General features: G+C 36.5%; 1 protein-coding gene across 1 annotated transcript; it reads right to left on the reverse strand.

Moving 5' to 3' along the window:
* Nucleotides 1–629: 629 nt before the first annotated feature.
* eps8l1a (eps8 like 1a) lies at nt 630–9382 on the reverse strand. Its single transcript, XM_055035284.1, has 14 exons — nt 9276–9382; nt 7993–8112; nt 7804–7862; nt 7335–7467; nt 6136–6221; nt 5970–6044; nt 5732–5880; nt 5438–5647; nt 4696–4804; nt 4485–4628; nt 4266–4404; nt 3132–3294; nt 2137–2269; nt 630–1378 (listed from the first exon to the last, which is right to left on the reverse strand). Exons 2-14 carry the CDS (start codon nt 8108–8110, stop codon nt 1334–1336), a joined length of 1563 nt encoding a protein of 520 aa, XP_054891259.1. The 5' UTR covers nt 8111–8112; nt 9276–9382; the 3' UTR covers nt 630–1333.
* Nucleotides 9383–12391: the final 3009 nt, after the last annotated feature.

The following is a 12391-nucleotide window of genomic DNA, read 5'->3' on the forward strand; positions in this document are numbered from 1 at the left end:
CACTGAACATTCCTCCATCTTTTCCTTCATAGGTCTGATTTTCATTGTTCACAATGTTACCTGCTACCTTAAATCTTCCTTAAGACTCTCTCCAAGGAGAGCCCACACTTGGATATTGTTTTAATTTATGCTTTTCTTTACTTGTTGTTCTATGATCGCTCTGAAATGGCACATTGGTAAAGTGTTATGTATCAAAATATCTAAAAGTAGATGCGTCTTCATCCCTGTGATGATGTTAGGAAGGCAAATCAGGACAGGCTTGCAAAATCAGCACAGGGTAAACTGAAAGGTCAGTTGTTGTTTACACATTAAAATTTGACCTCTGGTGAAAGTTCTGTGTAGAAATGGTGAAGCAACGTTCTGTTCACATCATGTTGGTTTTCCTTCTGCTTGTGTACCTGGATGGGTGTTTCCTTTTTGTGTGTGTGAGGAGTCACAGGGTCAAAAACTTTTCACAATTGTTGGAAAAAGACTTGAAGGCTTATGCTGAATTTAGTGTTGAGAGATATCATGAGATAGAGGAAATGAACATTACAAATCCATCTATTGACCTTTACTGGTGAGATGTGAATATTCCAAATATGAGTATTTCTGGGCTTTAGGCAATAATTAACAGAGCAAATAATCACCTCTCTGTCTTGAACACAACAGACAATGAACACTGATTTTTTAAATTTTTTTATGTATTGTTTGTACATTTAGACTGAAAATACACGGTTGTAACAATGATATAATAAAAATGAATATGAAATAAACATGAATGTGAAAAGTGAACAATCTGCAGAGGTTTTCTGTTAATGGACAATTGTAATCATTTTGCATTACTTTAGTCTCATTTATTTTATTCACATTGTTAGTATCCACAGAGTAGCAACTAAGACGTGACCACAACAAAAATAAAAACGGTAAGAGAAATTTATTTTGAGAACATGTGAAGTAAAAACACCTTGCATGTCAGTGCGGCCAACAGGGCTGCATCATTAATGCGTCGTTCATGTAACCTTCATGTGCAATAATACAAGGCTTTTTTGTAATGCTGTGTTCAGGACGCCTTTTGACACAATGAACATAATGCCTAACAGCATATTAAAGACATAAAACTAGCAAAATGAAAACAGAAAGAACAAAGTTAACAGAGTTTATTTAAAAGAAGTAAAATATTTTTGTCAGTGCAGATATTACTCTATTATTAACACATGTATGTAATCTTCATGTTACTGATGAATTTATATAGCCTTCATGTACAACAGATTGGTCTCGTATCCCTTTAAGTTGCTATTGATTTCTTTGTCTTATATCATGAACTTTACCAATCCAGGTCAGTCATCAGATTTCACTTCTCCACCACCGTCTCTAGTTCAGAAACTTTGCGCACATCCTGTTGAGGAGCAAACAATACGTTGGTTCAGTAGAACAAAATTATAGTCACTTTTTGGGGAATCAAATTACTGGTTTATTTTTGCCAAAGGTAGTTTTTCTAAATCTTAAGCTCTAATAATAATCTGTCGTTTCACTAATGCTAAAGCTCTAACTTAAATTCAAATTACGTCTGCCCTTGAAAGACTACAATCTGCCGGCACTAATTTAATTTGACATAATTTAAGATGACACATCCACTGTTTTGTTGTTTCCTCAATAGAGATGGAAAGTTAAAAGCTCAATTTCTAACACAAACAATTGTCATTGTTACCATCTATTAAACCTGATTTAACAAAATGCAACATTAGAGTGAATATGTTGTATGATTTTTACTTTATTGTCCCTTACACTTACCTAAATGGAAATTTGTTGTTGGTTTGTTATAGAATTTGAGCAAAGTATTTTCCCCAACATTTTTATGCAGTTTTGCTGATGGTTAAGTGATTCTCGGCTTTATGTGGATCATGGTCTTTAAAACTTCAACTGTAATACTGTAAAGTCATTAGTTGATTTTAAAAAATGAAACAGAACCAGAGCTGATCACTTTCTTGTCCTTGCTCATTTTGAATGTAGGTCAGTTCAGTAACAATGTGGCAAAGTGATGCAAGTCTGAATCGGTCAAGGCCGAGCAAATAAACGCCTGTTGACAACAGAACCGGACCACAACCGTCTGGCAACAGAGGCAAACAAACACATCCAGAACAACAGGGTACAAACCTCGAGAAGAGACTTCTGTCCCAGCACCTGCAGGTAAATGCGCTCTCCTTCCAGAGGACACACCCTGCACAGCTCCTCATTCTTTAAGGAGAAGAGCTGCGCTCCATTCAAAACTCCCAGCGTCTCCACTGTCCTAACAGGGGAATTGTGAAAGAAATGGTTTAGTTTGTCGCCAGCGTTGTTTCAAATGGAGATTAAATACAAATATTTCCGAGAGAGTACGACAAAAGACGCTCAAGGGAAAGCAGTGAGGGGTTTAATGTGACTCAAAACATTTTCACACGACCTCAGAGAGATGCGAAATAATACAAGACTCTGAATAGTTTGCGCTACAGTCAATCATTCACCCACTGATGGTGGTGAGTGACATTGTGGCCACTGCACTCTGGAGTAGACTTACAGACATCGGTACCACAGGGACACATCTCAAACTGGTGGAAAACGGTGCCACATTTGTAAGGAGAATGCATTTGTGGATTAAGCAGAAAAGTTGAGGATGTTGGCTGCTCCTAAGAAAACATGCCAATTCTTCTTTGGTAATGTCAAGCAGTTCTGACTATTGTTTTGTGTCGTTTTTGGTTGGATTATTGAAGTTTAATGAATAGATTTTCTATTTATTTATTTAACAAACATGGCTCCAGCAATGCGTGGAAGAACTATTATCAAACACACCACCTCCTTCCCATGATGGTCACCAGATTAGTCACACACTGCTGAGGGACTGCATCCCATTCTTCAAACAGCATTTGTAGCAATATGGATGTGTTGGTGACTCCCCAAGCCGATCCTCAAAGTCTCCAAATAAACCGACTTTCTAAATGAATGAGGCTGATTGTCAACAAAAAGAACATTGTCTCCACATAACAACGACGTCATATGTCTAGTAAAATCAACTGAACACTCGTTTCTTGTTTAAATATACCTTGAGGAACAGATTTTTGCGTCGCTACGTGCACGTTGTGATATATCATCTCTCTGAAGTATTAGACACTCACCCCTGACTGAAGCCCTTCGCAGAGAGCCAGGCCTTCACCTCAGCGCTTGCCGAGTGGTAGTTCAGGGGGATCGAGATGCCAGCTGTGGAGGAAACCTCCATCTCTTCAAGCGAGTTCCTTTTTTTAGCCAGCCGCTGCAGAAGCTCATTGTTCATAACCCTGACTGTTAGAAGAGGGGGGAAAGAAATGTTATTCGGACTTGGAATAGAGAGAGATTTTCTGAAATATAATATCCTGACTGCTTTTTCTCTCAATTGTGTAATTTAGCCCTAAAAACCTTGGGGAAATTACTTTAAGTTGGATCAGAAAGGAAAAAAATCTGGTCCTAATTGTTTAGCCACATCAACACAAACCTCACAAATTTAACATAATTTGGCTACGAGGTGAATGAATAAAGGTGTTGCAACAGAAATTTAGTTATAATTCTCAAAATTACAAAAAATTAATAATTCTTGGTTATAAGGTTAAAGGAATTTAATTATCTGAATAATTAAATTAAGATAATAATTAAGATAAGATTAATTAAATTCAGATATACTTAATTAATCCCAAAAGGAAATGAAATACTTTTATTTTCATGTGTCATGCAAAGCAGTGTAGTAATCAGAGTTGTTGTCTGAGTGCCAAGGAGATCAACAGATCAACTTTCACAAGAAGAGCATTACTGATTTATGCTTTAGATTTATTTAAAATGCAACGGATAAGGAACCAAAAGGGAAAAAGAAAGGAAGGGAGGTGAGGTAAAAAGTTATTGGTGAAAGAAGGAGATGAGGATAGAGAGGAATAAATTAAAAAAGAAAACAACAGAAGTCTGAAATTAAATCTTGCGTAAACTCTCCAAGTTTCCTAAATGTTTACATTCCAAACATAGATATGTCATTTGTGTTTTTTACACTGATTTCAGTTTTCACATTTAAATTCCTGCATGGGTTGGTTCTATGTACCATTACCATAAATATTAAAACGTTGCTAATGACGCATAAGCGTCATTGGCAATTAGGACATTAGTAATGTCCTAATTATTTTAGGACGTAACTGAATGTTTAAAGGAACAGAGAGGAAGCAAACAAAATCTGCTGGTTTTTTGTTGGTCGTTGCTTTAACAGTAGCGCATTGCATGGACCGGCGTGTTACCTCGGTTGCCATCTTCTCTTGTCATGTTCGATGGCAGAATCATGCTGTGGGCTCGCTCTGCTCGGCTGGTCGCGGTCGGGCTGAACCCGTCGGTTCTCGATGAAACGTAGGAGAAACACCGAGGGGTGAGAGCCGTTTTCTGTTGAGAAAGAAGCGGGACTTATTCCAAACTGAGCCCGCAGAGTATTTTCTTAAACACAACCATAGCCGTGTCCGGACCTTTGACTCTGTTCGAAGAACCGGATGGATTTTCTGTCTGTTGTTCAATGCAGACAGAGGCTCCAGATTATTGCATGGCACAAGTCCTATCTCGTCATAACTATTCCGGCACTTCCAAAAGCGGTCCGACGATAATTCAAGGACCTAAAAAAGATAAGTTAAATCAGTTTCTGCCTTTACAGGTCAATGCATGTGTGGGAGTGCAGTATACCTCTAGTGTTTCCCCATGTAGTACGGAGAGTTCATCATTGTTTCTGGCCACAAAGTCGTAATTACAGTGATACAATCTCTCGCCGTTTGATGGGATCTCATTTTTATCTCTGAAATTACATTCAGACGTTTCGTAGCTCATGAAATAACATTGTCCAAGTGAAGTATAATTCCTTTGCATTCATTTGCTTTTATTTGCCCTTTCTTCACACCGATCTGACATCAAACCACAACAATAAAGTTCATCTGAATTTGGGAGGTCTATGTGCTGCTCATGGTGCAGCTTTAAAAGCTTTATGTATTTCTTTCACTATCGAAGAAAAGCCCTCGAAACATATTTAGCCACAAAGAGGACCAGGAGTTAAAGAAAGTAAAAAAAAACTCTGACCTTTTCATAACTCATGACGGCAAACTTCAGGTTTAAATAATTTTCTGGGATGCCATGACAAGTGGCTTGTAAAGAGAACTATCACACAAGCATCCTCTTATGCAGCTGAAAGTTCAATGAAAGTAGTAATGGTGTTTCCTTCTTTTGAAAATAGCTCAATTTAAGTGGGTGCTGAATATACTTTTCATTAATTTCTCATTTCTGCCTTAAAAATTTTTTTTATTGATCTAATGTAATGTTCTACTCCTAAATGTTCCATTTCCATTAGCTGCAAACTGAAAAAAAATCATCATAATTAACAAAAATAAGCACCACACACACATCAAATATATTTTTCCAATAACTAAACTCTTACCCTTTTTCAGTCCCTTCTCTGTAGTTCTTGGGCGCAGGTTGGACATGTTCCTGTTGACTTTGCTTCTGTATGCTTTCATTAAAAGCGTCCTCTTCGTGCTGCAACTGGATGGGATCTACCAGCAGCTGACCAGCTGAGTCGTGAGTCTGAGGCTGCCACCCGTCTAGGAAGACAGGCGAATATGGAGGAACAGAAACGGTCTGCTGCAAACTGAGGATGAGAGAGAGCAGGTCTTCTTAGAACAGAGCTGCTGTAAGCTGGAGCAGAGATTGCTGCAGAGAGAAGGACACAGACGCGTCTGAGGTCCAGTTGGGTCCCAGTAATTTCCACAGCTCCTTTTCCTCTCCAGTCAGGTGCTCTTGGAGCAGAGAAACAGCACCTCTGGTCATACATGGACTCTTCACGGATGCAGCTAATGTCGGGCCCTCAGTGGTCTTCACCATCTGTAAAGCAGACAATGGATGCCACTCAAGTCAAATTTTTTTAAAAAAGGGAAACACTAAATCAAACAGCCTCATAAAGTTGGTCCTACCAAGTTCAGAGGTAAAAAGATGTGGTGGAGCAGATCTGGTGCATCTGGTTGTGAGATGGACGACTTCAAGCGATCCTATATCAAACAGGAAATAGTTTTATGCATTGTAACATAACATGCTTTTTAATAACTTCCAAGAATTTTGTGTGGATGCTTGGTATATTACCAATAAACAGAAGGAGTATTTTATTTTCTGAAAGATGTCCACAAATTCCTGCTCAGACGGAGGGGTCGCTTTCTTGGTCAGCAAGTCTTTTGCAAGACAAGAGAGCGCAATCACAATTACAGCCATAGCTGCAGAGCAGAGCGTGTGCTCACTGTCTGAAAACTTTTGCAAACATGGGTAGGAGTTTAAACATTGTGACTCATCTGATAGGAGTGTAAAAAAATAACAACCATGCTTTATTTCCCAGTGACATAGTCACTGTGAAGTCCTTCACAGAAAGAAAATGTGAATTTAAAACAATATTTAAATATTCACACCCTCAAATTAAATGAGACTTTTTAATTGTATAATTTCAACTGTCACACTGTAAAAATAACATTTTATGTTGAATTAGCTTAGTTTGCTAAAAATTCACAGAACAGAAATGCAAGGAGGTTGCATTTCAGAGTATTGCACATTTTAAATTATACTGTAAATTTTGCAGCGAGTAACTTATTTATGTTTACAGTTAATTGTTATAAAAAGTTTGTTTTAATCGCTGTGAATATGTGCGTGGTCAAAACATTTCCAGACACATAATCCTTTTCTCCTCACATAAAATATTAAAGAAAAGAAAAGTGCTAAAGAACGACACGTCTTGTTGACATCAAGCCTCCATAACAATGTTAGGATCTACCTGTTCTGATTTAAGCCACTTCTTTTCTTTTTTTGTCTTAGCCTCACAAACTGAATTAATAATGCCATCTATCCACTAAAATTTGATCTAGTAAACAACAGATAACAATTTGTTGTGAATGTGGGTGTGTGCAGAGTTGCATAAGATGAGAACAAAACCAAAGTAACATTAGTTCAGTGATTAATCAGGTAGGAAGAGCAACATTACAGGTTGACTATCCCAAGTCAATAAGCCGCTCTAAAAGATTGGTTTGTTCTGCCCTCAAGACAAAAGGCGGGGTGTTTCACCAAATACAAGAATTTTCTGAATAACCTGGGAGCTTTTTCAGCAATCTATCCACTGGCTTGTTTTAGTGAATGCTAAAAAGGTTTTTCTTTGCCTTTTTCTGCTCTAATTACTTAGAGCTCAGGTTATGACCAGTCAATGCAGTAAATTATTTCACAAACTGAGTTTCAGATCATTTTTTTTTCTGTTTCCCAGCTTTGTGGTCAACAGAGTTTAATTTGCATGTACCAGCTGGTACCTTGTTTGTCATTTTTGGTGCTTTTCTTGGCACTCCGTTTGGTCCTTTGGTTGAGAATGCTCCGGGCCTCCGCGGTTTGTTGCAAGCGAGCCATGAACCTCTCGATGTCGTCAAAGCAGTGATTCAAGATTTCCTGAGAAATATTAAACACAGGTTGCCGCTAAATAAGCAATTATTACACAAGATGTGTAAAGTAACACCTTAGATGTCAAAAATATTTTCAGACATGTGGCTCCATTCTCATAATCTTTGAAGATAATATTACCTAATTACCTATAAGCAAAAAACTATTCAGTATATCATAAAATTTATCTTTTCTTGTGCTCTTTTTTCACTTTTGGTCAATATCAAAGAAGAATGCATATCTAATGTCATTCTTATTGTCTTCTTGATTTATCAGATTTAATCCGCAGATACTATAATAAGGAGAATTGTGGACTTTACTAAATATCCACATTTTCAGACTTACAACTTCTCTTTCTGCAGTCATCAGCTTTTTGTGGCTTGACTTCCCGCTTGTGCCGTTCTCTATGCCAACACAAAACAGACACATTTACGGAAAAACTGATACACATTACAGATGCGCTCAGTTCAGATGTTCAACTCAACCCATGTCGTCGAGAGAAATGGTGCAAATTGTCAATGTGGCCATAAATACCTCTTTTAGGGTCTGTGATGATGGGCAGCCCATTGGGACCATGTAGCTCTCGAAGTGGAGTCAGCACTTTGACCCCAGAAGGCTTTCTTGGAATCACTTGAGGAGGTGATGTCGACATTTCTTCGATGCAGATGGGAGCAAAGTAAAGTAAGTTCCCAGTACAAAGTAGGAGAACTGAATGACATTTGCTGGTTCTTCCTGTAAAGCTTTACAATAAGACTGAATGCAAATATATTTTAAAAGCAGGAGCACAACCTGAAAATATTTAGGGATTTGAACCTCATCAAATCATTTAGAGTCGACTGTAGATTTATTCAAGAGAGAAAAAATGAGATATTGTGTTAGAGAATATTTGTTTTTTACAGAAATCTGCAAGTAAGACCATGACTGGTGATGCCAATAATTTTGCCAACATGTGGTTAGATTAATGACTGCATGTGAAAGACTTTTTCGTTTGGGAATGTTTACTCATTTTATACATTGCAACACTGTGTATTTAAGTAAAAAATATTTTTAAAATATTAAACTAGTTCACCGGTTTCTACATTTTAAAGGATTTGCGAGCCCACCTTTGAAAAAAGTCAAACCATCAGGTGGTAATCCCGAATCTGTTTCAATAAAATGGGGTTAACACACGATGAGACGTTGTGATAAATTGATAAATCCACCACATTATGAACATTGGGATGCTTTAAAGTGTACCATTAAGTCAGGATTAGCACAATTTGTGGAAGCCTTTAATTAAATTTGTTCTCACATTTTAACACCTGGATGATTTTGTCTGAAATATTTTTAAAAATGGTATAAAAAAAACTTGATTGTACGGCTGACCTCCTTATCTCAGGTTATTGCCTAACAAAGAAGTTCTGTTTGGAAAGTTTTCTCCTGGGTGTGATTCTCTGAAAAATGGCAAATAAGTAAATTCAGGAAAAACCACCATGACCAGTAGGCATGCAGGTGACACAACCACCAGAATCTAAAGAGAAACTTTTACTCATTGAATAAAAAAAGATGAGTCGTTTCAGGGTATCACTGTGGGGTTTTTTTTATCTTTCTTTCCCCCTAAGCTGTTATTTTTCATGAAATGAAGAAATTATTCTGATGTCACAAGCTGGCGTTTTGATTTCCAAGAACACCTGTAATCTGTTACTGGCAAAAGCGGCTGGTGATCGACAGGTGCATCTCCATATTCATTTCTCATTCCCTTCATTATTTTCCCTCCTCATCCAAAATTTTTAAAAAAGAGAAATAATTTTATGTAAAATCAAGATTCATCACTGTACCTTTTGGTGAGATGTGAGCTTGTCAGTCTAGGTGGCAGTCACCACTCCTCCCGCTGAGCCGTATGAGCACAGAGTTTTTGTTGTTCACAAGAGGACGTCCTACCTTCTTGAGATGTGTCAGAACAAGTAAAACAAGCTTTTCTTCTGCTGTCTCTCTCCGTTGCTCTCCCTTGATTCTCCAAACACACACACACACACACACACACACATAGCGTCCTGCCTCTCTCTCTTTCTCTCTCTCTTTCTCTGTGTAATTGGCAGCTTCTTCCTCCTTTTGACAGGTATTTGTGTCACCTGCCTGTGGCTTGCTCCACAAGGTCAGCCAAAAAGTGCAAAAGATGCCATTCCAGGACTGTTTTCAGTCTGCTTAAAAACCCTGCCAACAGGCAATTTCATTTGAAACTATTGTAGAAAAAGCTAGAGTAAAACAGTCATTAAAAACATCCCTCATTATGTAATAATGAGGGATTGAAAAATATAGACTTATATACTCTTTGTTATGCTCGCGTTTTTTGGGCACTCTTTAAAAAAATATATTTATCTGATCCAACAAATAAACCAAATAATTACAGATAATTTGCAGAAAAGAGTTTAATGATTTCAATAGTTGCTGTAGGAATCAGTGGGGCACTGTATGTAGTGACCACTAGGGGCTCATTTCTCTAAAATAAGAAACAGATCTTGAAAATCAATCAATTAGATTCATTGATTCTACATAGAGTTTCAGAATAAAGCTGAAAGTTTTTGATAAGATTACAGAAACGTGGTCAATACAGAGAGTCAATACTCAATATCATTGAGTTTTACAGAACAGCAGACTGTGTGTAACGTTGAGGTGGACTGGTTTCATTTATGTAAGTGAGGAGTGACACCAACTGGCCATTGGGTCAACATATCAGAGTGACTCTTCCGAATGCCTGCATGGTTAAATGTACAGACAGAAAACAGAATCAGATGCACTCTGGACATGATTAATAGCTTCATTGAAAATGACAGAAAATTGTGTTGTTGTTTTTTTCAAACTCATTCTCATATTGAAAAATACTAAACAGTTCTTACAGTTTGTAATTTCACAATATGGCAAATAATTTTAACCACTGAATGAGAAGAAGAAGAAGAGCTTTAGGGCGATCTTTGACTTTCACACTTAATTTAAACCACTGCCAAGCTATTGTTATATCCTGATGCCAGAGGAAACTAACAGCATCAGGTTGTTTATTCAAGGCTAAAGGAGGTATGAGAAAAGAACACAAGCGTTCAGACGTGACAATATGGAGCAGCATGTTGTCAGTCTCGCTATGAAAATTAATGCCACGACTCCTGATCACACACATCCAAGGTATTTAAAGCCACAATGTCGATGTTGGGTCCGAAAGATTGCTTTGATTGAGAAATGTTCTGTTGTTGTTGCTTTATGGCATTGAGAAACATTTACCATGAGGCTGAAACATGCTGAACTTGATCAGATTACATCCCTGGAGAGAAGCACATACTTGGCACTCTGAGATGGTTCAGGAGGAAGGAAATTAAAGTCGAACCATTTTGGGAATGCAATGCATCAGGTTTTCACACAGCAACATTAATATATATTCACACAAAACAAACTTCCTGCAGTGAAAAACAACAAAGGATACATCAAGTTATTGTTGGAACAAACAAATGAGGAAATCAGTGAATCACCACATTGAATCACCACATTGACACAGATCGGACCGTGCTATCCATTATCAAAGCCATGTTAAAATTGAAATCTGAAATTAAATCCCAGTTAGAGGCTTTACTGGCTCATTACTGATGATTGCTCTTAAATCCTCACCTTTTCGATTTAAAGCTGTGTTTGGATGGAAATGACTTCACCACCAGTCTCAACTTGCTTTAATTACAAGACAGACGACCGACAAGATTTGTCACTTTTATTGCTAACTGACCAAATAGCAATATTTTTTTGCATTCTACTGATTTAAACATGAAAGGAACTTAATTACAACTAGATATTGTACAGGACTCCACATTTGTCATTTGTTTAATGAAATATAAGCAACTAAAAGTGAGAAAAAAACAGTTTATTCCTGTGATTTTCTTGATGTTCCACTCAAACTGAAGTTTCAGCTCAGACGTCTGACTTTTGCTGTTTAATTTTTTTATATATATTCAGGACGTTTTCCAGTTCATATTTTGGGATGCAGAACTCATAAATCTGTTCTTTTCCACCTACAAAGGGAATATTTTTTGTTGGCTAATGAAAGTGCAGCCACAGATTTCTTCTTCATCAGCCTCTTACCCTTTTCTTTCTTTTTTTTTTTTTATGAAAATTTATACTTTTCCAGAAGTTGCTTGGTTTATGTTTGGATTAGAGAACATTTAAAGAAGTAATGATCATATTTTCTTCTTTTAATTGTAGTGTTTCATTGGCTACTTGCTTTTGGTATTTTTTCAGTTTTTTATTTATAATAACAATATTGTTGTTGTTGTTGCTATAATAATAATAATAATAATAATAATAATAATTATTATTATTATTATTATTATTATTATTATTATTATATATATTATTATATAATATAATATAATAATAATTATTATATTATTATTATTATTATTATAATAGCAATGACCGACAAGATTTGTCACTTTTATTGCTAACTGACTTAATAGGTCAGTTAGCAATAACTGACCTATTAGGTCAGTTATTGCTATCTGTGCTTTATAATTGCCTGGAAAATACACAACATGTAATTGAACTAGCAGAGATGATGAAATCCCTGCAGCTGGATTTGGTGTAAAACAAAGAATGAAAAAAGTGTCTCATGCCTGATATTAGGATCAGGCATGAGACACTAATAATAATAGTAATAATAATAATAATAATTATTATTATTATTATTATTTATTTTATATTTTTTTTTTGCATTTCTTTCTTATCTTGAGAAGCACAGTGTAACCCGTCCTTCATAATAATTTGCAAGATTGCAAGAGTTGGAATATTTTATTTTATTAGCAAAGGATTTTTTGGTGAAAAAATAAATAAATAAAACATTTTTGAAGTCAAACATGTTTTATCACAACTTTAACAACATTTGGTTTCACAACCAAAAAAATGGGTATTTACTCAACAG

The sequence above is a fragment of the Poeciliopsis prolifica genome, unplaced genomic scaffold (assembly GCF_027474105.1).
Source record: "Poeciliopsis prolifica strain line A6 unplaced genomic scaffold, Auburn_PproV2 SCAFFOLD010, whole genome shotgun sequence".
Lineage (NCBI taxonomy): Eukaryota > Metazoa > Chordata > Actinopteri > Cyprinodontiformes > Poeciliidae > Poeciliopsis > Poeciliopsis prolifica.